The 23,022-nt window shown below is 45.0% G+C and overlaps 1 protein-coding gene across 3 annotated transcripts in view; it reads left to right on the top strand.

Moving 5' to 3' along the window:
- Positions 1-23,022, top strand: part of STAT1 (signal transducer and activator of transcription 1) — a 786,410-nt gene that overhangs the window by 40,315 nt on the left and 723,073 nt on the right. For all 3 annotated transcript variants that reach the window (XM_078680398.1, XM_078680397.1, XM_078680399.1), the window contains exon 3: positions 6,411-6,555. In XM_078680398.1, coding sequence (XP_078536524.1) covers positions 6,411-6,555 — 145 coding nt within the window. The remainder of the gene's footprint in view (positions 1-6,410; positions 6,556-23,022) is intronic.

Raw genomic sequence — 23,022 nt, 5'->3', positions numbered from 1 at the left:
CAAGCTTTGAAACAAAAGGGTGAATAGATGTAATTCCGATTTATTAAAGCGTAACCACGCATATTTAGGTATACATTGAACCATGGCAGCGTACAAAAGCGCGAAGAAAAGATCTATACACATCCTAGAGGATATCTAAGTCTGAAGTAATGGATGTATGTCTACAGTACCACAGAATAGGCTAAGAAAAAGGGCTATGTGCACAATGGTAATTTTCACTATTCCATATAGGCACATCACACCCTTGTTAGAGCCAGGCAAAGGCCAATAGCTGATAAGTCAATAAATAGATGATCCTGCATTTATTGAAATAGGGTACATAAAGGCCCAAATAACATAAACCGTGCTAACGTTCTATGAATACATTCTATGTACAGCAAATGTAGCTAGACAACGAAGAGCCATTATACACTCCGATATTCTCGTGTCATGTGAATTGAGTGTATTAGAATTAAGAATGAGTTCTTACAGATACAGATATGTTCTTTGCTGTGTTGGCCTGCAGTGGTTGCTTCTATCTAGGGCAGTGAAAGGACTGGACTGAACTTACTGCAGCTTCCTTTTTGTGAGTTTCTCCAAGGGCTTGAGGTAGAGCTTGCCCCCTGTTCAAGAAGTCTCAGGAACAGCAAAGACTTCAAGTTCAACTGTTACCAGCACTGGGGACTGTCTGTTTTGTGCTGCAGCAGAAGAAAAGCAACCTGACGCTGTCAATGACACCGTTGCCGACTCCAAGTCCTGAAGGCACTGCAGAGGAAACTGCTGCACTTTGCACCGCAACCCTAGTCTCACCAGCGACGCCACCTGACGCTTCCACCGAGCCGCTGCTTGTACCTCGACCTGTGGGCACCTTACTCTGCACCTCCTCGCTTCACGCTGTTGCCCTGGTATCCCTGACGATGACACTTCACGCCGGCATTGACGCGCCTCTGCTTGCACCGTAGCTTGAGGGCACCGCTTGTAAGTTGCACAACGCACCGTCCTCATCCCACACAGCAGCCTTGGCCTACCGATGCCGGCGCCTTCGACTCCAGTTCGTCAGCCGACGACAGCGCTTCAGCAACGACGATGCCGTCGCTGCTTGCACTGTGACCTGCGAGTAGCGCGCCGAACACCGCATCACTTTGCACCGCATTCCTAGTCTCACCGACGCCGCTGGACGACCGTCACCGAGCTGCTGACTGCACCGCGACCTGAGGGCACCGCACGCCACACCGCTGCTCTTTGCACCGCAGCCCGATGCCTGCCGGTGCTCCCTACTTTAACCGCGAGGAGTTCAATCTGCAACACTTGTGACTTCAAGGCCCTGATGACTCCTGCACCGACGCCTGCTGACACCAGGCTCTACGGGGCTCATCGAGAGGTCGCCAACACCCTACATTACTAAAGATACTGTTTTGCGGGTCTTTCCAACATTGTAGCTGGCCTGCGATGCAGCGGCCATCCAGAACTGTTCGGATTTGTTGTTCACGACGCCGTAATAGCCCCGACTTCAAGGAACTGTATTTCAAGTCTTTTTTGGTTACTGAAGATTTCTGAGAACTGTATGGTGGATTTTTATCGTTTTTGGTCTTGTTTTGGATATATAATAATACTGGATATTTTTTTATAAACTGGTGTGGTGTCCTTTTGTAGTGCTTTCACTGTACTATTGTTGGTTATGTTAAATGCTTTACACTCTGCCTCTAAGATAAGCTTGACTGCTCGTGCCAAGCTACCAAGGGGGCGAGCAGGCGTTATTTTAAGAAGGTAACTTCCTTATCCTGACTAGAAGGAAGGGTTCCTACTTGGACAAATGTGCATACCCTTGCCAACTAGAAACCCCCATTTCTAACAGTAAGTCATTTTTTTCCAATACTGTTATTTCTGGTTTGAGAGTTTATTTTTTTGGCGTGTTTTTTTACACATGCCTTCTATTTCTCTTAGTGAAATGAAACATTTTAAAATATAAATTTATAGCAGAAAGTATCTGAAATGTTAACAGTAAAAGGCTAAAATAATTCCATTATCTTTGGCAAGTGCTAAAAGTATGAATGATAGTTTTCCACACCTCGTAGGTCAGAATTGTTCCTTGCCGTTTCCCTTGTAGCAGCCTGTATATGTGCTTCGGGACCGTCAAGTAAGGGCTGACCTTAGCAGTAAATTGTTACTCCCTGTAGATGCTGAAAAGGTGTTTCAACGTGTTGAATTGGTTTTCCTGTTGATGACTCTGACGAGAGTTAGTGACATTTGCTCCAAAGTGAGCTAGCTACATACAAAATTAACTGCCTTTATGAACTGTGGTGGCCTTCTGTCAGACCCATTCTGTGTCAATAGGGCATTTGCCAGGGTTTAACCTGTTGAACCTCCTCTTTATATTTCTGCTCAATTGCATGGCTGCCACTAATAGAAAACTACAAGACATTTGAGGATACTGTAGCATAGCTAACGAGCATAAGCTAATGATTTGTGTAGACATTATATTAAACATTTTCTAGTTCTAGTGCCTTGCTGCAACTGCTCTCAACATTCACCCCTTTTTCGCTACAAAATCAATACCTTATAAGCAGAGTTCTGTCTATGGCTGTTTGTCTCAGACGTTCACGCAAATGACATCTTTTTAAGTCTGTAGATAAACATCCGAAGCGTCTGGGCATATTGATCAGTTGGGTTCTTCACACATAGGCATTGGACCACAGATAACCTCTTCTGTATTCTGTAAATACTGATTTCCTATGCTGATTGAAATTCTACTTTTCCTGATAGGGAACTGTCGAGACTGGGGAAAATAAGAAGTACTCCCATTTCAATTAAACGTTCCCTTAAGATCCAAAGCTATATTCTTATCATTGAACTGATCAAATAGTTTGTGTGGGATGGTGTAGCTTGTAAAACATCAGATATCCCAAAAGCTCTCAGCCCTGTTCTTCAGCCAACTCCACATCATTAGACCCAATATAGGTGAAAGTTAAGCAACCTCACCAGCACCTTTCCTTCCAAAGCACTGATGACATACTGGGAGACACTCTAGGGGGGGGGAGGGCAGCACATCTTGCAGCTTACCCAACTGGCTAGTTAATAGGCCAGAGGGCATCAATGCACCAGTCCACAAGGGCCATGTGAGGCACCTCAGGAGGTCCTCACTCCTGGCTGTGTCGCTGTTCTCTCCGTCCACTGGTCCTTCCAGAACATGAGTTGCACGTCATGCCACTGGTACACCCTCCTCAAATTTGAAAAGATATGGAGAACTTCTCACTTGGAAGGAGATAAAGCTAACTATAGGATGGCTCTTAACACCTATCACAAAGCCATACGTTCTGCTCGCAAGCACTATATCACCGCTCAGTTAGAGGCAGCTGGTAATGACTCAAAGACCTTGTACCAGATTGTCAATACATTTCTGAAGCCCGCCGCTTGCGAGAGTGCAGACCTGGCTTCACAACATCTTTGTGACAGTATATCGAGCTTCTTCTCTGACAAAATTGATGCCATTTACAGGAGAATAGAGACAACAAATACTGATAATAATAGCCAGGATTACTCTGCTTTGGTACACATGTCATCTACTAAAGCTACAAAGTGTCACTCCTTTAATGACTTTCCGGAAATCACTCTGAGTGAGGTCCAAAGACTACTTATGGACATTAAAAGCGGAAGCCCGGCAGATCGGCTCCCAGCCAGACTCATGGGTCCACTAGGGAGCGCACTGGGCCCTGACGTTCAGAGGCTAGTAAACCTCTCATTAACATCTGGAGTAGTTCCACAATGTTGGAAAAAAGCTCTTGTTAGACCAATCAGGAAGAATTCATCAATTCCTTGGACCAATTTGTCTAATCTTAGACCTATTTCCCTTTTACCATTCTTGGGAAAAATCACTGAAAAGCATTCCAATAAACATCTATCCACCTATCTGGAACAATCTGGCAGCCTCGATCCATCTCAGTCAGGCTTTAGGCCAAAATACAGCACTGAAACGGCCTTGCTGTCGATAATAGACGATCTTCGGCTGTACCAGGACAAAGGTTATTCTGTGATCCTGGTACTCCTAGATTTATCGGCAGCGTTTGATACTATTTCTCACAACATCCTTATCGAACGCCTGTCTGAGAGTGGAATCGGTGGTATTGCACTGGAATGGATCAGAAGCTTTCTCTCCAACCGCACCCAATCTGTCACCATGGGTGATTTTAGGTCGGAGGAGGTTAACATCACCAAGGGGGTCCCGCAGGGCTCATGCCTGTGCCCGACCTTGTTTAACATCTATGTGGCCCCCTTGGCAGATGTAACCAGAGCTTATGGATTCCACCCAGTGTCATATGCTGATGATACGCAGCTCCTCTTCCCTTTTAAACATCTTACACCGGAGATAATACAATCCTTCTCCGATGGGATGAAGGCAGTTGCAAGGTGGATGTCCTCCAATTTCCTCCAATGCAACGTTGGAAAAACGGAGGTGATGCTTTTTGGTGATGTAAAGGTCCAATGGTCTCCTGATTGGTGGCCTCTCGATCTAGGCCCAGTTCCTGAGCCCAAAACAGTAATCAAGAATTTAGGAGTCAGATTGGAACCAGAGTTGACTATGAAACATCACGTCACCATTACGGTTGGAACATGTTTTCACGTAATAGGTCTCCTCCGGAGGATTTTTCCGTTCCTCCCTGATTCTTATAGGAGAACCTTGGTTCAGGCTCTGATTATCAGCCGCCTCGATTACTGCAATGGTCTTCTGGCAGGAGCTAATGAAGAGGTTCTCAACCGCCTACAGGTGGTACAAAATACAGCAGCGAGGTTGGTGCTTAATGCACCTCCTAGGTCCCCCTCCAGACCTTTATTACACAAACTACACTGGTTGCCAATACGGCAACGAGTAAAGTTTAAGACCTGCTGTATTATCCATAAAGGCCTTAACGAATTGGGACCAGAGTATTTGGCTACAAAATGTGTTCCATACGCTCCTACCCGCACCCTTAGATCTGGTGAACAGCTTTTGCTAAACATTCCTAAAATCACTAAATCTAGGCAAGGAGGTAGGGCTCTATCTGTGGTAGGTCCTAATTTCTGGAACTCTCTTCCGCTTTCCTTAAAACAAGTTAGGAACCATCTCAATTTCAGAAAATGTCTGAAAACTTTTTTGTTTACCTCATGTTAACATATATCCGTTGGTTCATACTAAGTTTTGGCTATAAAATTATATTCCCTGTGGCCTTCTCTAAGCTCTTTTTTCCCAGGTGTCATCAGCGCGGAGATACTCCTTCGGGAGTTTATTCATAGCGCTATATAAACACGCAAAATAAATAAAATAAATAAAAATGCATTATATGATTGTTGCATTTTTTAACTCATTGGTGCCTTGTGACGAGAAGTTAGCCACTGTTGGGACGTTCAGTTTAGCAGCTCAAACAACCACTGCTTCCCAATACTGTTAGTAAAACTCCTGAAGCAGACGGTAAATGTCCCAGATTAAAATGAGAAGCACAGACAGTATAGGCTATCCTTCAGATATCCAACAAGAAAGAGCATACCTTCAATTCCCTTTCCAAGACGAATATGGTTGCCACATCCATGGCACTCAACAGCCTCGCATCACAAACCTCACCCATGTTTTAACACACATCAGGCCGAGCTGTATACTGTACCACCCTTCCACCGTTGACCGTCTTTGCTCTCTCCAGATAGAACACTTGAGGTCCCTGACAGCTGTATTTGGGTCTCTTATGCCTTCTTTCCGCAACTCTGTCCTGCTGACTAGTCCTTATCAATGAGCAGCTACTACAGGCTCTACACATTTGTCTACTAGACAGTGTCCACAGCCCAGCTTCCACTGTTTGAAAATCATGCCCAGCAGTGCATACCAATGGCAATTGTCACTCTGTTTGAGGTAAACAGCCGCAGACTACTCCTTACTGTGTATGCACCTTTTAATCACTTGTAAGGGGTCTCTTTCCCTCAGCTTCAGATTTAGTATGTTTACCGAGTTCTTCATCTTGCTATAGACCCTTTCACTATCTCATTGCCAATTTAAGTTTTGAGGGAAGTTCGCGTTACTGCGTTTGTTGTTGCTTACACATTGCACTTGCACCAGTTTTTTTTATTTGTGTCTTTATGTAGTTTTTCCTGAAATAAATAATAATTTCCAAACAAAATTAATAGTAGGTTTCTGTGTATCGTACTGTAAATATCACTTGTGTTAATTAAGTAAAAAGTAGCTTAACATGCAAAAGAAATATAGGTTGCAACATAATCGCATCACTGCAATCATTGTGTGTGGCTGTTCGGTCAAATCATATGATAGTGAGTGTTTGGGTCCATAGTGAACTTGCAAAGGCTCGGTCTAATCCCATTCATTCATCAGTTCTCAGTAGTGTTCATAACATTTTTATTTAGTTCCATCTTTTTAAAATTTCACATGTCTAAACACCTAATCTAATTTTCAGGGACCATGCAGCCGGAAATGTGTCTTTGGCTACAATATTATTTGTCAACCTACTGTCCCAATTGGATGATCAGTACAGTCGGTTTGCCCAGGAAAGCAACTTCTTACTCCAACACAACATCAGGAAAAGTAAGCGTAATCTTCAGGTAAGCAGCATGTAACCATATACTCATTTAACCCCTTTTCCTTTAGCTCATCCTTAACAATGCATTTACCTGTTGCAGGCTTTATGAGTTAAATTGTGGACCTGAACAAATGTTCCTACATTACATTGTAGCCCAAAGCACAGCCTAAGCCTCAGCTCTTGACTCTTATTGTGTTGTATCCTGCCTTAGCACGTAGGTCTTGTACACCAGCACATACAGTTTTAAGCATGGCATTGTTCCATTTCAATCGTGGTAGAACTGGCAGTAGATGTAGTGCTGACCCAAGGTTTTTACCCTTAGCCTTATATTTGTAATGATTTATTAGACTTCTATTGTTCTTCAGTCTTCTAAAAAGATAGTTTTTAGTCGAAGTTTAAGGAAAGGGATGCTTATATTACTGGTCCCTCTGCTGCAAATTTTCATCTCTGAATTTTAGCAGGTTGCATCTTTGTGATACGAGTTTATTTGTAACCCTTGACTCTATCTAAAAGTAACCTAACGACCACTAAAAATTCACATTATGATTTCCCTGCTACCTAGAGATGCTCCTTTATTCCACGGATAACTTTGAGCATAACCACAAGAAATCATCTTCTACTGCAATTACTGTGTGACTCCTAATGTTGCCTGTTTACCAGTTTATGACCCTCCCCTCCCTCCCACTGCAATTAATAATATCCTTGCTTCAGTCTACAAACCCATATGGCTGCCCATTTGTTTCTTTACATCAGTATGTGGTATCATTTGTGTCAGCTTACATATGCAGGTTCACATATTTAAACATGATTGTGACTTCTTTCATCATCATGTGCCCCAGTTTTGCATCTACTCATGTCACATGTCTATATCCCATGACCTTCTTTCATCAGCCCTGGATCCTTTACACCAACTATTGATTACATTGTATTGTCCCATAAACCCGTACATCATTCAGTGCCATACACCTTTATCAGCTCCGTCTTCCATCGTGCATCAACTCATGGTCCCTCATGAATCATCCCTGATTGCATCGTCCCAGTATTCCACTTGCATCATTCCATGGCATTCTCTCACATTGATTGCATCATCCCAGTATTCCACTTGCATCATTCCATGGCATTCTCTCACATCTCATCATCCCAGTATTCCACTTGCATCATTCCATGGCATCCTCTCACATTGCATCATCCCAGTATTCCACTTGCATCATCCCAGTATTCCACTTGCATCATTCCATGGCATCCTCTCACATCGCATCCTCCCAGTATTCCACTTGCATCATTCCATGGCATCCTCTCACATCGCATCATCCCAGTATGCCACTTGCATCATTCCATAGCATCCTCTCATATTGCATCATCCCAGTATTCCACTTGCATCATCTCCCATCGTTCATAACCACAGCTGCATCATTTCACAGTCCTTTTTCATCTGCTGAAGGGCACCCTTTCATTAATTTATGTTCGAGGCATGTGGGCTGCTAACATTCATATCTTAGCATTAAATCGCCGCCTAGTGTTGGGTCCGGATGATCGCACATTGTTGTCCTGGAAGAGTCTTCGAAGTATCCTGAGATAGGTGGCTCCTCCCCTGGACTACAGTGCGCATGGTCTGTTTACACGCCTCTTGAATGTAATTCTAACCCCCTTCATCTCTTAACTTCTTGTATATTTGCTCACTACCCTATCCCTCGACTGAATATCTCCCCTTCTTACGTTTTCCTGTAACCACTTGGCATCACCTCCTCTCTTCTATTAGGTCATGGCCATTTTCCTTAAACTTATAATCCCGAAGTGGTAATTAATATAATCAATAGTTGGCTCATTTACACGCAGCAGGTCATAAACCTTTGTGTACGAATACCATAACATATAATACATATCTGAGCAACATGTTATGAACCATATCTGCTGTAGAGTCTAATTTTATTTCAGATAATTGCCATGAAAACTTATAATACATTTGAAATCGGTGTGCATTCAAGTATAACATCAGCTTTAGATTTTAAGTAAAACCATGTTATTCATAACCATTGATTTGTGTGAAACTCTCAGATTTAATATTTTGTCTCTCAGATTTAATATTTTGTCTTTGACAAAGATAATGCATTAATCTTTACGTGAATTATCTAATTAACAATTGCTACTGATTGACCTATTATTGTAGTGGTCGTGCTGGGTGGATAATAACTCAGCGAGTTATATTATTTTTGTATAAATGGCATATTTAGGGTAGTGTAATGCTAAATTAGTAGGGTTACTTCTGCATAAGTTGTAGTCCTGAATTGATTGCAGGGAATAGTATGCTAGGTGCACCTTATTGATGAAGTGCCTTTGTTTCCGTCTGAAGGGGAGCTGGACTAACAGATGGGCTGAACTCTTGTTATTGAAGCAGGACCAAGACTGATTTTCATGCGACTGGTCTATAAAAAAGTGGCACAGTGTTAAAAAAAAAACCGATGCACTGGAATGTGACCCTGAGTAATTATCAGTAACTACATTTAATTCAAACATTTCCCCATCACTTTTTTTTCCATAGGAAACTGGATAGCCCCTTTTGCAATAGTGTTAGGGAATGTACTTGAGAGTGGAGGCGGGTTACATTTCCATCAGAGTGCATTTATTGCTGCACCACCTCTTCAACAACACCATGCCTTACATGTGGGGAAGGCAGTATTCTGCCTGGGTAAATCACTATACCAGAGGTGCTGATCGCTGCCAAGGTTCTCCTTGACCCACCAAAATTTGCCCACAGAGGACCTAGCCAGCTGATAGATGTCCCAGTGCTGTGTTGTCTTCCCCACGCCTCCAACCTACTCATGTTTTTATGGCCAGCTAGACCTGAGAAGTTATGACCCCATTATTCTGAACTGGGAACAGTAGCAGTTGTCCCATGCTTATTTCAGTCCCATTTTGGAGAAGGCAGCCTGGGACAGCTGGCAGTTGCTTACTCTTCTTCCTCAGTGCAGGGTGAGGAAGGGTAGAGGGCACATACCTTTCCCCCACCATTGGGGAATGTCTGGCGAGGCTACAGATCGTCCCACCTTTGTGCAAGATACGGTGAAAATCACCTCTCTCCCACCCTTGATGGGGGCTAATGGGCACAGGCTATTTCTACCTGACCTTGGGAAATCAGGCAAGTCATACCCCACACTTAGACAGGGTTGGGACAGGCAATCTTTGCTCTTGGGTAAGCCAGAGGGGTCTTTATGACCATCCAGGTCCTTAGCCAAGGCCAGAAGCTGGGACAGAACACCCCGTCCCAGCACAGTGCACGGTAAGGGGACAGCCCTAACCAAGGTTTACCTTACCACTGGGCACTCCTCTCTGGCTGATCGATAAGGTTGGGGTATATTCCTAAACACACTTGGCTTTGTTCCGATGGGGTGTGGGGATGAAGAAGTTTATTTAGGTCTGGCGTAGAGACCGCTTTAGACGTCTCGCCAGTCTCATGTAATCAAAAATAAAATCATAAATAATACATACATATCTATATATGAGGAGCTTTGGGTCAGTCCTTTTCATCCGTTTGTCTATTCACCTCTTATTCACATTTTGCTTCCACCCATCACATCATACTGCATAGAGCAAAGGGTTATCTTCCCTCTGCCATCTTGCACTGAGACGGCATTATGAATATTAACATAAGAGCACCCACCTAAAAAGAAGTGCACTTGTGTGCGAAGCTGCTAGACTAGTACTTTAGTTTTACAATGTTTTTTAGTCATCTTTATGTGCTTAAACTATGTCTTCAAGTTCTAATAATTCTAAAACAAGTGCATTTTCTTTGTGTCAATATAACTTATGATTTCTTGTGATAAGTTTTTAAATATAAAAAAAGGGTTTATATACCTATTCTAAGTGCATCTGCCTGCAATGAAGTACCCTTACAGTTCTATCAAAACTATCTGTAATGTTCAATTTATATTGGAAGTTATTGTTTTTATATTGGAAGGAACTAGATCCAGCATGCTTTCTTTTTCTTATTTTTATTTGTGTGGCATATGCTTGAAACGAAAAATACATTTCTCATCAGACCAGCTTGCCAAGGCCATACCTATTGACTTTGCCGATGTTTGTTGCTTTTGGGCTCTTCCTGGCGTGCACAAAACGTGACGTCCTGAAACTTATCCAGTTGCACTTAAGTTTGTATTAAATTGGTGTGCTACAACATTTTAAAGTATTTTTGTCCTGCTTTAATTTGTTTATTGTTTTATATCGGACAAACAGACACATGAAGCTTAATACAACACTGCAGTCTGATCAACCCCCAGCCCTCACCCCCCTCCCACAGAACAGTCAGAGCTCAGTCAGTTATCCAGCTGGCGCCTTAAACTGTGCACTATCTATTCTGCCACCCATCCGTGGCATTAACCCAATTGTAATTCTTGTCTAGACCAGTCAAACCTTGTTTCAGCCATTGAAGCTTTCTTCAACTCTGCCCCCACCGGGCCCCTAGAGACTCGCAGACACCCAGCTGCCCATATTTTCTCAAATTGTCCTGTCCTTTGTAGATTTCCCTTTCCATCATTTTACAGTGTCCCAGGCCTGCCTCCCAATCTCAATACAGAGGGAGCCCCATTGCCCTTCTTTTGGGCAATATCCCGCTTGGCCACCATGCAACCCATGTTCACAAGTGTCTTCTGGTCCTGCAACAGATCTGAGGAGCCCCACATTCCCAACAACACAAGTCTGGATTACAGTTCCAGGGGTACCCCATGGCATCATCTAATGAGCCTCTGCCCGCCTCACAAAACGAAAGCAGCCTGGGACAGCTCCATAGTGTGTGCATTAATGTTCCCTTCATCACACAGCCTCTGAGGCAAAGTGCCTTCCTTGACCTCTCAATTCTAACTAGTAATGTTCTTGTGGAATATAATTTTAAGTTGGATCAAGTGGTAACTTGCCTTTACTGTGACCTCTGCAGGAAAACATAGCACTGCCTGCCAGACCTCCTCGTCTATTTCTCCATCTATCCTGCAGTCATGTGAGAAGGGACTGTGAGCTATTCATTATAGTGCCATATGTCAGAAAAATACGTTTAATGCTGATTCGTACATCCAGCAGTCTCTCCTCCAAAGGGGTATTCTCCTGGCTTTCCTCAGCCACGCATTTCTGGAGTGCCTGGTGCAGTTGGCCATAGCGGAGCAATTACGACTCTGTAATTTAGCAGACTGTTAGCACCTTAATTCCAGTATTGGTAAATAAGGTGTTGTGCATAACAATCAAACGCTACTAAAGTGCTTAGCAAATTAAAGTGTTTTCACTACCACTACTTTTATTTTAAATTTGCTCCCCTGATAGATCGGCATGAATTATGACATGTCAAGAGTAAACCAAATGTGCTATATATGATGACCTGGTTACTGAGCTCCAAATGTTTTAAGTTATCCACCACTGATGTTGTGGGACAGCTGAACACAAAATTGAATAACCAATTACTCCTCTCCAACGAAATCAGACTTTATAATGCTATGCTTTACATGGGATGCTTCTATATTTTATGCTATATTTACACCACAATGCAGTTGTATTGTCAGATATAACTCATATGTAACTCATATATATTCACTGAAAAAACCAAAGGGTACAGGGAAGTTATAGTCTCACTACAAAACTGCCTTGCAGGGACGTGTAAAGAGGCCACGCCCCTTTTTACACCTCTCTGCAAGGCAGGCCCCTGGTGCATACTGGAGGTTCCTGACCCCCTAGGCCTGCTCAGGAGGTCCCACAAGGACCCCCAAGGCCCCCCTAAATTATCATTTTCTTTTTAAATCCCAGGGATAAGCGCAGGATACACGTACTCTGCCGATCACTAAAAAAAAATCATTAAGGCACTTCTCTGCAAACGCGCCCTCTGGCACGTTTGCAGAGGGGGAACTAATTCCCCTTGAATACTGGGGGTCCCTGGGGGCCAAGTAGCCCACCAGGAACCTCCAGTATGTGCTAGGGGGCTGCCTTGCAGAGACGTGTATAGACGCCACACCCCTTTTTATACCTCTCTGCAACGCAGCCCCCTGGCGCATACTGGAGGTTCCTGGTGGGCTAGTTGGCCTCCAGGGACCCCCAGTATTCAAGGGGAATTAGTTCCCCCTCTGCAAACAAACGCGTGGTGCAATCCGTCACCTCAAGCCCTGCCCCCTCCTTGCATCACTCTGCAAACGCGCCCCCTGGCGCGTTTGCAGAGGGGGAAGTAATTTCCCTTGAATACTGGGGGTCCCTGTGGGCCAACTAGCTCACCAGGTACCTCCAGTAAGTTCCACAGAGCTGCTTTGCAGAGTGTTGTAAAAAGGGGCGTGGCCTCATTACACCTCTCTGCAATGCAGCTCCCTGGTGCATTCTGGAGGTTCCTGGTGGGCTAGTTGGCCCCCAGTGACCCCCAATATGCAAGGGAATTAGTTCCCCCTCTGTAAACACACCAGGGGGCTGCGTTGCAGAGAGGTGTAAAAAGGAGCGGGGCCTCATTACACCTCTGTGCAACGCAGCCCCCTGGCGCATACTGGAGGTTCCTGGTTGGCTAGTTGGCCCCCAGGGACCCCCAGTATGCAAGGGGAATTAGTTCCCCCTCTGCAAACGCACCAGGGGGCTGTATTGCAGAGAGGTGTAATGAGGCCACGCCCCTTTTACACCTCTCTGCATTGCTGCCCTCTGGCGCATAGTGGAGGTTCCTGGTGGGCTAGTTGGCCCCCAGGGACACCCAGTATTCAAGGGGAATTAGTTCCCCCTCTGCAAACACACCAGGGGGCTGCCTTGCAGAGACCTGTAAAGAGGCCACGCCCCTTTTCACACCTCTCTGCAAGGCAGCCCCCTGGCGCATACTGGAGGTTCCTGACCCCCTAGGCCTGCTCAGGGGGTCCCACAAGGACCCCGAAGGCCAACATTATTTTAAATAAAAAAAATCCCGGGATACATGCAGGGTACGCGTACCCTGCCAATCCCCAAAAAAACATAAAGGCACAACTCTGCAAATTCCCCTTGAATACTGGGGGTCCCTGGGGGCCAAGTAGCCCACCAGGAACCTCCAGTATGCACTAGGGGGCTGCCTTGCAGAGACGTGTAAAGAGGCCACGCCCCTTTTTACACCTCTGCAACGCAGCCCCCTGGCGCATACTGGAGGTTCCTGGTGGGCTAGTTGGCCTCCAGGGACCCCCAGTATTCAAGGGAAATTAGTTGCCCCTCTGCAAACGCGCCAGGGGGCGCGTTTGCAGAATGGTGTAATCTGTCACCTCAAGCCCTGCCCCCTCCCTGCACCACTCTGCAAATGAGCCCCCTGGCGGGTTTGCAGAGGGGGAAGTATTGTCCTTTGAATACTGGGGGTCCCTGGGGGCCAACTAGCTTACCAGATACCTCCAGTAAGGCCACGGAGCAGCTTTGCAGAGTGTTGTAAAAAGTGGCGTGGCCTCATTACACCTCTCTGCAATGCAGCTCCCTGGCGCATACTGGAGGTTCCTGGTGGGCTAGTTGGCTCCCAGGGACCCCCAATATGCAAGGGGAATTGGTTCCCCCTCTGTAAACACGCCAGGGGGCTGCGTTGCAGAGAGGTGTAAAAAGGGGCAGGCATCATTACACCTCTGTACAACGCAGCCCCCTGGCGCATACTGGAGGTTCCTGGTGAGCTAGTTGGCCCCCAGGGACCCCCAATATGCAAGGGGAATTAGTTCCCCCTCTGCAAACGTGTCAGGGGACTGCATTGCAGAGAGGTGTAATGAGGCCAAGCCCCTTTTTACACCTCTCTGGAATGCAGCCCTCTGGCGCATACTGGAGGTTCCCTGTGGGCTAGTTGGCCTCCAGGGACTCCCAGTATTCAAGGGGAATTAGTTCCCCCTCTGCAAACGTACCAGGGGGCGCGTTTGCAGAGTGGTGTAATCTGTCACCTCAAGCCCTGCCCCCTCCCTGCAACACTCTGCAAATGAGCCCCCTGGCGTGTTTGCAGAGGGGGAAGTATTTTCCTTTGAATACTGGGGGTCCCTGGGGGCCAACTAGCTCACCAGGTACCTCCAGTAAGTGCCATGGAGCTGCTTTGCAGAGTGTTGTAAAAAGGGGCGTGGCCTCATTACACCTCTCTGCAATGCAGCTCCCTGGTGCATACCGGAGGTTCCTGGTGGGCTAGTTGGCCCACAGGGACCCCCAATATGCAAGGGGAATTAGTTCCCCCTCTGTAAACGCGCCAGGGGGCTGCGTTGCAGAGACTTGTGAAAAGGGGCGTGGCCTCATTACACCTCTCTGCAATGCAGCTTCCTGGCGCATACTGGAGGTTCCTGGTGGGCTAGTTGGCCCCCAGGGACCCCCAATATGCAAGGGGAATTAGTTCCCCCTCTGTAAACGTGCCAGGGGGCTGCGTTGCAGAGAGGTGTAAAAAGGGACGGGGCCTCATTACACCTCTGTGCAACGCAGCCCCCTGGCGCATACTGGAGGTTCCTGGTGGGCTAGTTGGCCCCCAGGGACCCCAGTATGCAAGGGGAATTAGTTCCCCCTCTGCAAACGCGCCAGGGGGCTGCATTGCAGAGAGTTGTAATGAGGCCACGCCCCTTTTTACAACTCTGTGCAATGCAGCCCTCTGGCGCATACTGGAGGTTCCTGGTGGGCTAGTTGGCCCCCAGGAACCCCCAGTATTCAAGGGGAATTAGTTCCCCCTCTGCAAACGCACCAGGGGGCTGCCTTGCAGAGACGTGTAAAGAAGCCACGCCCCTTTTTGCACCTCTCTGCAAGGCAGCCCCCTGGCGCATACTGGAGGTTCCTGACCCCCTAGGCCTGCTCAGGGGTCTCACAAGGATCCCCAAGGCCCAAAAAATGTCTTTTTATTTTTAAAAAATCCCGGGATACTTGCAGGGTACTGCCGATCCCCAAAAAAACCCCATAAAGGCACCACTCTGCAAATGCGCCCCTTGGCGGTTTGCAGAGGGGGAAATAATTCTCCTTGAATACTGGGGGTGCCTGAGGGCCAAGTAGCCCACCAGGAACCTCTAGTATGCGCTAGGGTGCTGCCTTGAAGAGATGTGTAAAGAGGCCACGCCCCTTTTTACACCTCTCTGCAACACAGCACCCTGGCGCATACTGGAGGTTCCTGGTGGGCTAGTTGGCCTCCAGGGACCCCCAGTATTCAAGGGGAATTAGTTCCCCCTCTGCAAATGCGCCAGGGGTTGTGTTGCAGAGTGGTGCAATCTGTCACCTCAAGCCCTACCCCCTCCCTGCACCACTTTGCAAACGCGCCCCCTGGCGATTTTGCAGAGGGGGAAGTAATTTCCCTTGAATACTGGGGGTCCCTGGGGGCGAACTAGCTCAGCAGATACCTCCAGTAAGGCCACAGAGCTACTTTGCTTGTAAAAAGGGCTGTGGCCTTATTACACTTCTCAGCAATGCAGCTCCCTGGTGCATACTGGAGGTTCCTGGTGGGCTAGTTGGCCCCCAGGGACACCCAATATTCAATGGGAAGTAGTTCCCCCTCTGCAAACGCACCAGGAGGCTGCCTTGCAGAGACGTGTAAAGAGACCACGCCCCTTTTTACACCTCTCTGCAAGGCAGCCTCCTGGTGCATACTGGAGGTTCCTGACCCCCTAGGCCTGCTCAGGGGGTCCCACAAGGACCCCCAAGGCCAATTTTTATTTTTGTTTTTAAATCCCGGGATACGCGCAGGGTACGTGTACCCTGCGATCCCCCCCAAAAACATAAAGGCACCACTCTGCAAATGCGCCCCCTGGCGCGTTTGCAGAGGGGGAAATAATTCCCCTTGAATAGTGGTGGTCCCTGGGGGCCAAGTAGCCCACCAGGAACCTCCAGTATGCGCCAAGGGGCTGTCTTGCAGAGACGTGTAAAGAGGCCACGCCCTTTTTACACCTCTCTGCAACGCAGCACCCTGGCGCATACTGGAAGTTCCTGGTGGGTAGTTGGCCCCCAGGGACCCCCAATATGCCAGGAGAATTAGTTCCTCCCTCTGTAAACGTGCCAGGGGGCTGCGTTGCAGAGACGTGTAAAAGGGGCGGGGCCTCATTACACCTCGCTGCAACAGAGCCCCCTGGCGCATACTGGAGGTTCCTGGTGGGCTAGTTTGCCACCAGGGACCGCCAGTATGCAAGGGGAATTAGTTCTCCCTCTGCAATCGCGCCAGGGGGCTGCGTTGCAGAGAGGTGTAATGAGGCCACGCCCCTTTTCACACCTCTCTGCAACGCAGCCCCCTGGCACATACTGGAGGTTCCTGGTGGGCTAGTTGGCCTCCAGGGAACACCTGCACGGAGACTTAATCCCCCAACTTAGAACGCGCTACGGGGCGCGTTTGCACAGTGGTGAAGGTAGGGGGCGGGGATTGAGGTGATATTTGTGCAAACATGCCCTGTGGCGCGTTTTAAGTTGCGGAATTAATTCCTCTTCAATCCAGAGTTTCCCTAATGGCCAACTAGTCCAACAGGTACCTCCATTAAGCGCCACGGAGCTGCGTTTCAGCGTGTTGTAAAAAGGGGGCGTGCCCTCCGAACACCTCTCTGCAACACAGCTCCCTTGCGCATACTGGAGGTACCTGGTGGGCTAGTTGGCTCACAGGGGACCTCCGGATTGAAGAGGAATTAATTCCCCGATCTAAAACGCGCCACAGGGCGTGTTTGCACACGTCACCTCAGACCCCACCCCCTTCCTTCACTATTGAGCACAATATTCCTCTAAAATCAGCGGAACTACGAATTCCGATGTACTCACCTGTTATCAGGAGAGACCTCAGTGCTGCATCTTTGAGCCCAGTACGGACCCTGAAAAGTAAATCTAAGCGTACTTACCAGTAACTTGTATTTCCTTCCATAGGAATCTATTGTGTCGTTTTCACCAGAAAAGTTTCTGTCTATTTTTGAAACGTACAAATATTCCTCTAAAATCAGCCGAACTACGAATTCCGATTTACTCGCCTGTTATCAGGAGAGACCTCAGTGCTGCATCTTTCAGCCCACTACTGATCCTGAAAAGTAGTTCTAACAATACTTACAGTAACTTGAATTTCCTTCCATAGGCTAACATTGACTGGTTTCACTTGGAAATTCTTCTAAGTGTGGAGTTTTGGAACTTAAAAAAATTCCTCTAATATCAGCCGAACTACGAATTCCGATTTACTCACCTGTTATCAGGAGAGACATCAGTGCTGCATCTTTCAGCCCACTACTGATCCTGAAAAGTAATTCCAATCGTAGTTACCTTACTTGTATTTCCTTCTATAGGCTAACATTGACTGATTTCACTTGGAAATGATTCCAAGTGTAGAGTTTTGGATCTTTCAAAAATTCCTCAAAAATCAGCCGAACTACGAATTCCGATTTACTCACCTGTTATCAGGAGAGACATCAGTGCTGCATCTTTCAGCCCACTACTGATCCTGAAAAGTAATTCTAATGTAGTTACCTAACTTGAATTTCCTTCTATAGGCTAACATTGACTGATTTCACGTGGAAATGTTTCAAAGTGTGCAGTTTTGGAACTTTAAAAAATTCCTCAAAAATAAGTTGAACTAAGAATCCTGAATTACTCACCTGTTATCAGGAGAGACCTCGGTGCTGCATCTTTCAGCCCTCTACTGATCCTGAAAAGTAATTCTAACCATACTTACAGTAACTTGAATTTCCTTCCATAGGCTAACATTGACTGGTTTCACTTGGAAATTTTTCTAAGTTTGGAGTTTTGGAAATTTAAAAATTTCCTCAAAAATCAGCCGAACTACGAATTCCGATTTACTCACCTGTTATCAGGAGAGACCTCAGTGCTGCATCTTTCAGCCCACTACTGATCATGAAAAGTAATTCTAATCGTAGTTACAGTAACTTGAATTTCCTTCCATAGGCTAACATTGACTGGTTTCACTTGGAAATTTTTCCAAGTGTGGAGTTTTGGAACCTAAAAAAATTCCTCAAAAATCAGTTGAACTACGAATTCCAATTTACTCACCTGTTATCAGGAGATACCTCAGTGCTGCATCTTTTAGCTCACTACTATTCCTGAAAAGTAAATTTAACTGTACTTACCAGTAACTTGAATGTCCTTCCATAGGATATCATTTCCTGCTATATAAAATATATATACATTTAAAAAATATTAAATAAAAAAACAAAATTACAATTTCAATATTTTTAAAAACATTTTTCTTCAATTTATATTAAAAATATGTAATGTAATTTAAAAAATAAAGTATCTAAAAATAAACACTTTAAAACAATGTAGTATATTAGTATAAACAAATATAACAATTAATACATTTAAAAATTATGATTTAGAAAACCTTAGAAATTCATTGAAAAAACCATAGGTTTCACACACGTTATAGTTAGAAATTAGCATTTAAAAAACCTTAGAAATTCACTGAAAAAACCATAGGTGTCACACACGTTATAGTTAAAAATTAGCATTTAAAAAACCTTAGAAATTCACTGAAAAAACTATAGGTTTCACACGTTATAGTTAGCTGGATATTTCACTCATACAAAACCATTGAAATTCCCCTGTTATAGTTAGTTTAGTTAACTATAACTCGCGCGCCCGCAATGCACTACTGATGACGTCACATACTACATCACTCATGACATGGTCAGTGACATCACTCATGACATCACTGATGACATCTCAAATGACATCACTGATAACATCACTCATGACATCATCCTTGTGAAAGAGTGGCAGACCTCCTCTCACCCGAATATAACCTTTGATATACACATTCAAAAATAGAAAATAAAATTTTCAAAAAAATGGAGATACCAATACCAGTTTCAACAACCTATTCAGTAATTCCAACATCTACATACACATCCACTCATTCACCAACATTTCTATACAGTCACTCATACATGTACTCACTCATCATATGTACTCATACATCTATACATCCTGTTACACGCCGACACTCATCCATAGAGTTACTCACACACATACTCACACATGCAAATAAACTATCAAACATCCATTTACTTGCATATACAGCTATACACACACCACTACACTTACTTCTACAGAAACATACACATACTTACTCTCTTAAACAATCACTTATAGAAACAAATACTTATTTATATAGGAACTCTTCCAATCTCTCACTCTCATATATACTCACTTATATACATCAATACTCACATATACTAGTTTAAAACATATGTACTTACTCATAAAGACACTATTGGGACAGTCATTCACTCACTAACACACCCATACACAAACTCATCCACCCATACAGTCTTGCACACATGCTGTCTTCAAAACACATACAAACATTGAGTCAGTCATTAATGCATCTATACGCTAAGTAATATCCCCCACCGAACCATACAGACACTCATACTGATTTTTTTTTTGTCAAATCTGTTTATTAGCATAATATGGTTTTCGAAATACAGTATAAAGGATGATCAGTCTATCATGACATTCCGGTCTCGCCGGTACAACATACAAATATCTCAGATCAATACAGTACAGACACTCATACTGATACTCAAAAAACCAACTAATAAGCCATATACACACTCATGTAGCTACTCACCAACCCATGCAGCCACTTATACACAAATTGAGACACTGATACAGATATTTACATATTTAAACATTACTCATTAATACAGATATTCACTAGGATACACTTAATAAGTCCGTTATAGAATCAATTTAAAAAAAAAAATCCATTTAGACATTTATTTACCCATTTATTGTTCCATCGACCTTTAGATATACATATATAAAAAATGTTTATTTTTCAGAAAGACACACATTCACTGGATGATGTCATCAGTGATGTTATTTGAGATATCAGTGATGTCATGAGTGATGTCACTGACCATGTCATGAGTGATGTAGTATGTGACATCATCAGCAGTGCATTGCGGGCGCGTGAGTTATAGTTAACTAAACTAACTATAACGGGGGAATTTCAATGGTTTTGTATGAGTGAAATGTCCAACTAACTATAACATGTGTGAAACCTATAGTTTTTTCAGTGAAATTCTAAGGTTTTTTTAAATGCTAATTTTTAACTATAACGTGTTTGAAACCTATGGTTTTTTCAGTGAATATATATATAATATATATCCTATCCAAAGTTTGGCATTCACATTTGGATTTCAATAAAAGTCCTTTCGTGTTTCAGAGCTTCAAAGCTCCTTCGTCGGAGGAACAACTGCTGTGCACTGAAAGCTGCTTGCACGCACCAACACGCATGCGCTCTTTAAACCATTTGGGTTTTTTCAAGTGACGTGATATGAAAGGCATGCTGGTTACTGTAGTGTTTCAACTACCAAGCCAAGTATTACCCCAGTGAGTTTCAATTTGACAGCAACAGTCTTAGTTCAAAATTAATCAGTCGGGTCGGATGGATGGCACAGCAGGGAAACATATTTACCGACTTTCACGATGGGAGGCCCTATGTAACGTCCCTGAAACATAGGTTTTAGGGACATTATATACAGAAACACACAGTCACTGCATGATGTCATCAGTGATGTCATTTGAGATGTCATCAGTGATGTCGCTGACCATGTCATGAATGATGTAATATGTGACGTCATCAGCAGTGCATTGCGGGGGCGCAAGTTATAGTCAGCTGAACTTACTATAACAGGGGAATTTTTCTATGGTTTTGTACAAGTGAAATGTCCAACTAACTATAATGTCCCTGAAACCTATGTTTTTTCAGTGAATTTCAGTGTTTTTTTAAATGCTAATTTCTAACTATAACATGCCCGAAACCTATAGTTTTTTCAGTGAATTTCAATAGTTTTTAAATGCTAATTTCTAACTATGCCTACAAAGGTAGGACATGTGAAGAAAGAGGAAGAAAAGCTCAGAAAGAAGCAAGACAAATATAGAAAGAGGCAACAGAAGTCTGGAAAGACGAAGAAAAGTGCAGGAAGAAGCAAGAGATGTGCAGAACCAACAGAGGAGGAGAAACTCCTCCTGTGCCCCCAACTTCTTACTAACGGGTACTGGTGGTAACTGACTGACTAACCAGGACCGGAGCCAGTGCTATGCTAAAAGATACTTAGAATACAGTGAAAACACCTACATACACTAGGGAACACTATGCGTTAGGGTACCCCTGTGATTAGCATGGCCTCCTCTGTATTTGCCATGAGTTAGTGCCTGGGTCATTGCATGAGTACATGGGTACTGACTGGATGATTAGAGTCCTCCAGTAGAGTGCATGATGAATTTATAAGTGCCTGGGTTTTGGCGGAGTGATTGGATAAGTGCTGGGTGTTTGGAGTAGTTCATGGGTAGTGACAGGGCGATGGCTGGACTGCATGGGTACTGTTCAGGGTATTGTAGCAGTGCATGTGTTAGTGCCTGGGTCATTGCATGAGTACATGGGTACTGACTGGATGATTAGTGCTGCAAGGACTTTGCATGGTGAATTTATAAGTGCTTGGGTTTTGGCGGAGTGATTGGATAAGTACATGATGCTGGATGGGTGATTTGAGGAGTGCATGGGTAGTGGCAGGGATTTCTGGAGTGCAGGGGTACAAACTGGGTAATTGGAGGAGTGAATCAGTACTGTGTAGGTGGTTAGAGATCTGAATGGGGGATTGTAACAGTGCATGTGTTAGTGCCTGGGTCATTCCATGAGTACATGCGTACTGACTTGAAGATTAGAGTCCTCAAGTAGAGTGCATGATGAATTTATAAGTGCCTGGGTTTTGGCGGAGTGATTGGATAAGTACATGGTGTGCGCTGGGTGATTGGAGGAGTGCATGGGTAGTGACAGGGCAATGGCTGGAGTGCATGGGTACTGTTCAGAGTATTGTAGCGGTGCATGAGTTAGTGCATGGGTCATTGCATGGGTAGTGACTGGATGATTAGAGTGCTGCAAGGAGAGTGCATGGTGATATAAATATAAGTGCTGGGATTTTGGCAGAGTGATTGCATAAGTACACACATGTCACATCAGGCCCGCCCCCTCCCTTCACCACTGTGCAAATGTGCCCCCTGGCTGGTTTTAATTTAGGGGCTTAATTCCCCTTGAATCCTGAGGGTCCCCCGGGGGCCAACTAGCCCACCATGTACCTCCAGTAAGCGCCACAGAGCTGAGTTGCAGAGAGGTGGTCCGAGGCCACGCCCCTTTTTACACATTCCCACGTTGTTTGTAAAGCTTGGAAACCAAATGCGCACCAGTGGGGCTCTGTATCAATAGCGTCAGCGGTGGAGTAGGATTGGGGGCAGCAGGGAATGAAGGAAAAGTGGCATGAAGCATGGAATACACCTGTTTCATAAAAAAAGTGTCCATTAAGGAACGGTCTGCAAATCGGGCATCCTCAGACACTGAGAAAACATGTCGGTCAGGGAATTAATCACCTACTGTACGGATGTGAAACTTTTCCAATGTGCGCTGTACAAGAACTTGGAAACAAAGAAGGGTTAGGCAGGGCCAGTGCGGGAGAATAGAGCCTGTCAAGCCCAAGCAACCTACGCAACCTAACCCACGCACAGCATGTGGTGGAGACTGTTTGGATGTCCCGGGGATCACACGGGAAACCCGTGGGAA

The sequence above is a fragment of the Lissotriton helveticus genome, chromosome 3_1 (assembly GCF_964261635.1).
Source record: "Lissotriton helveticus chromosome 3_1, aLisHel1.1, whole genome shotgun sequence".
In the NCBI taxonomy this organism is placed as follows: Eukaryota; Metazoa; Chordata; class Amphibia; order Caudata; family Salamandridae; genus Lissotriton; species Lissotriton helveticus.
This window is presented reverse-complemented; position numbering and strand designations above follow the sequence as displayed.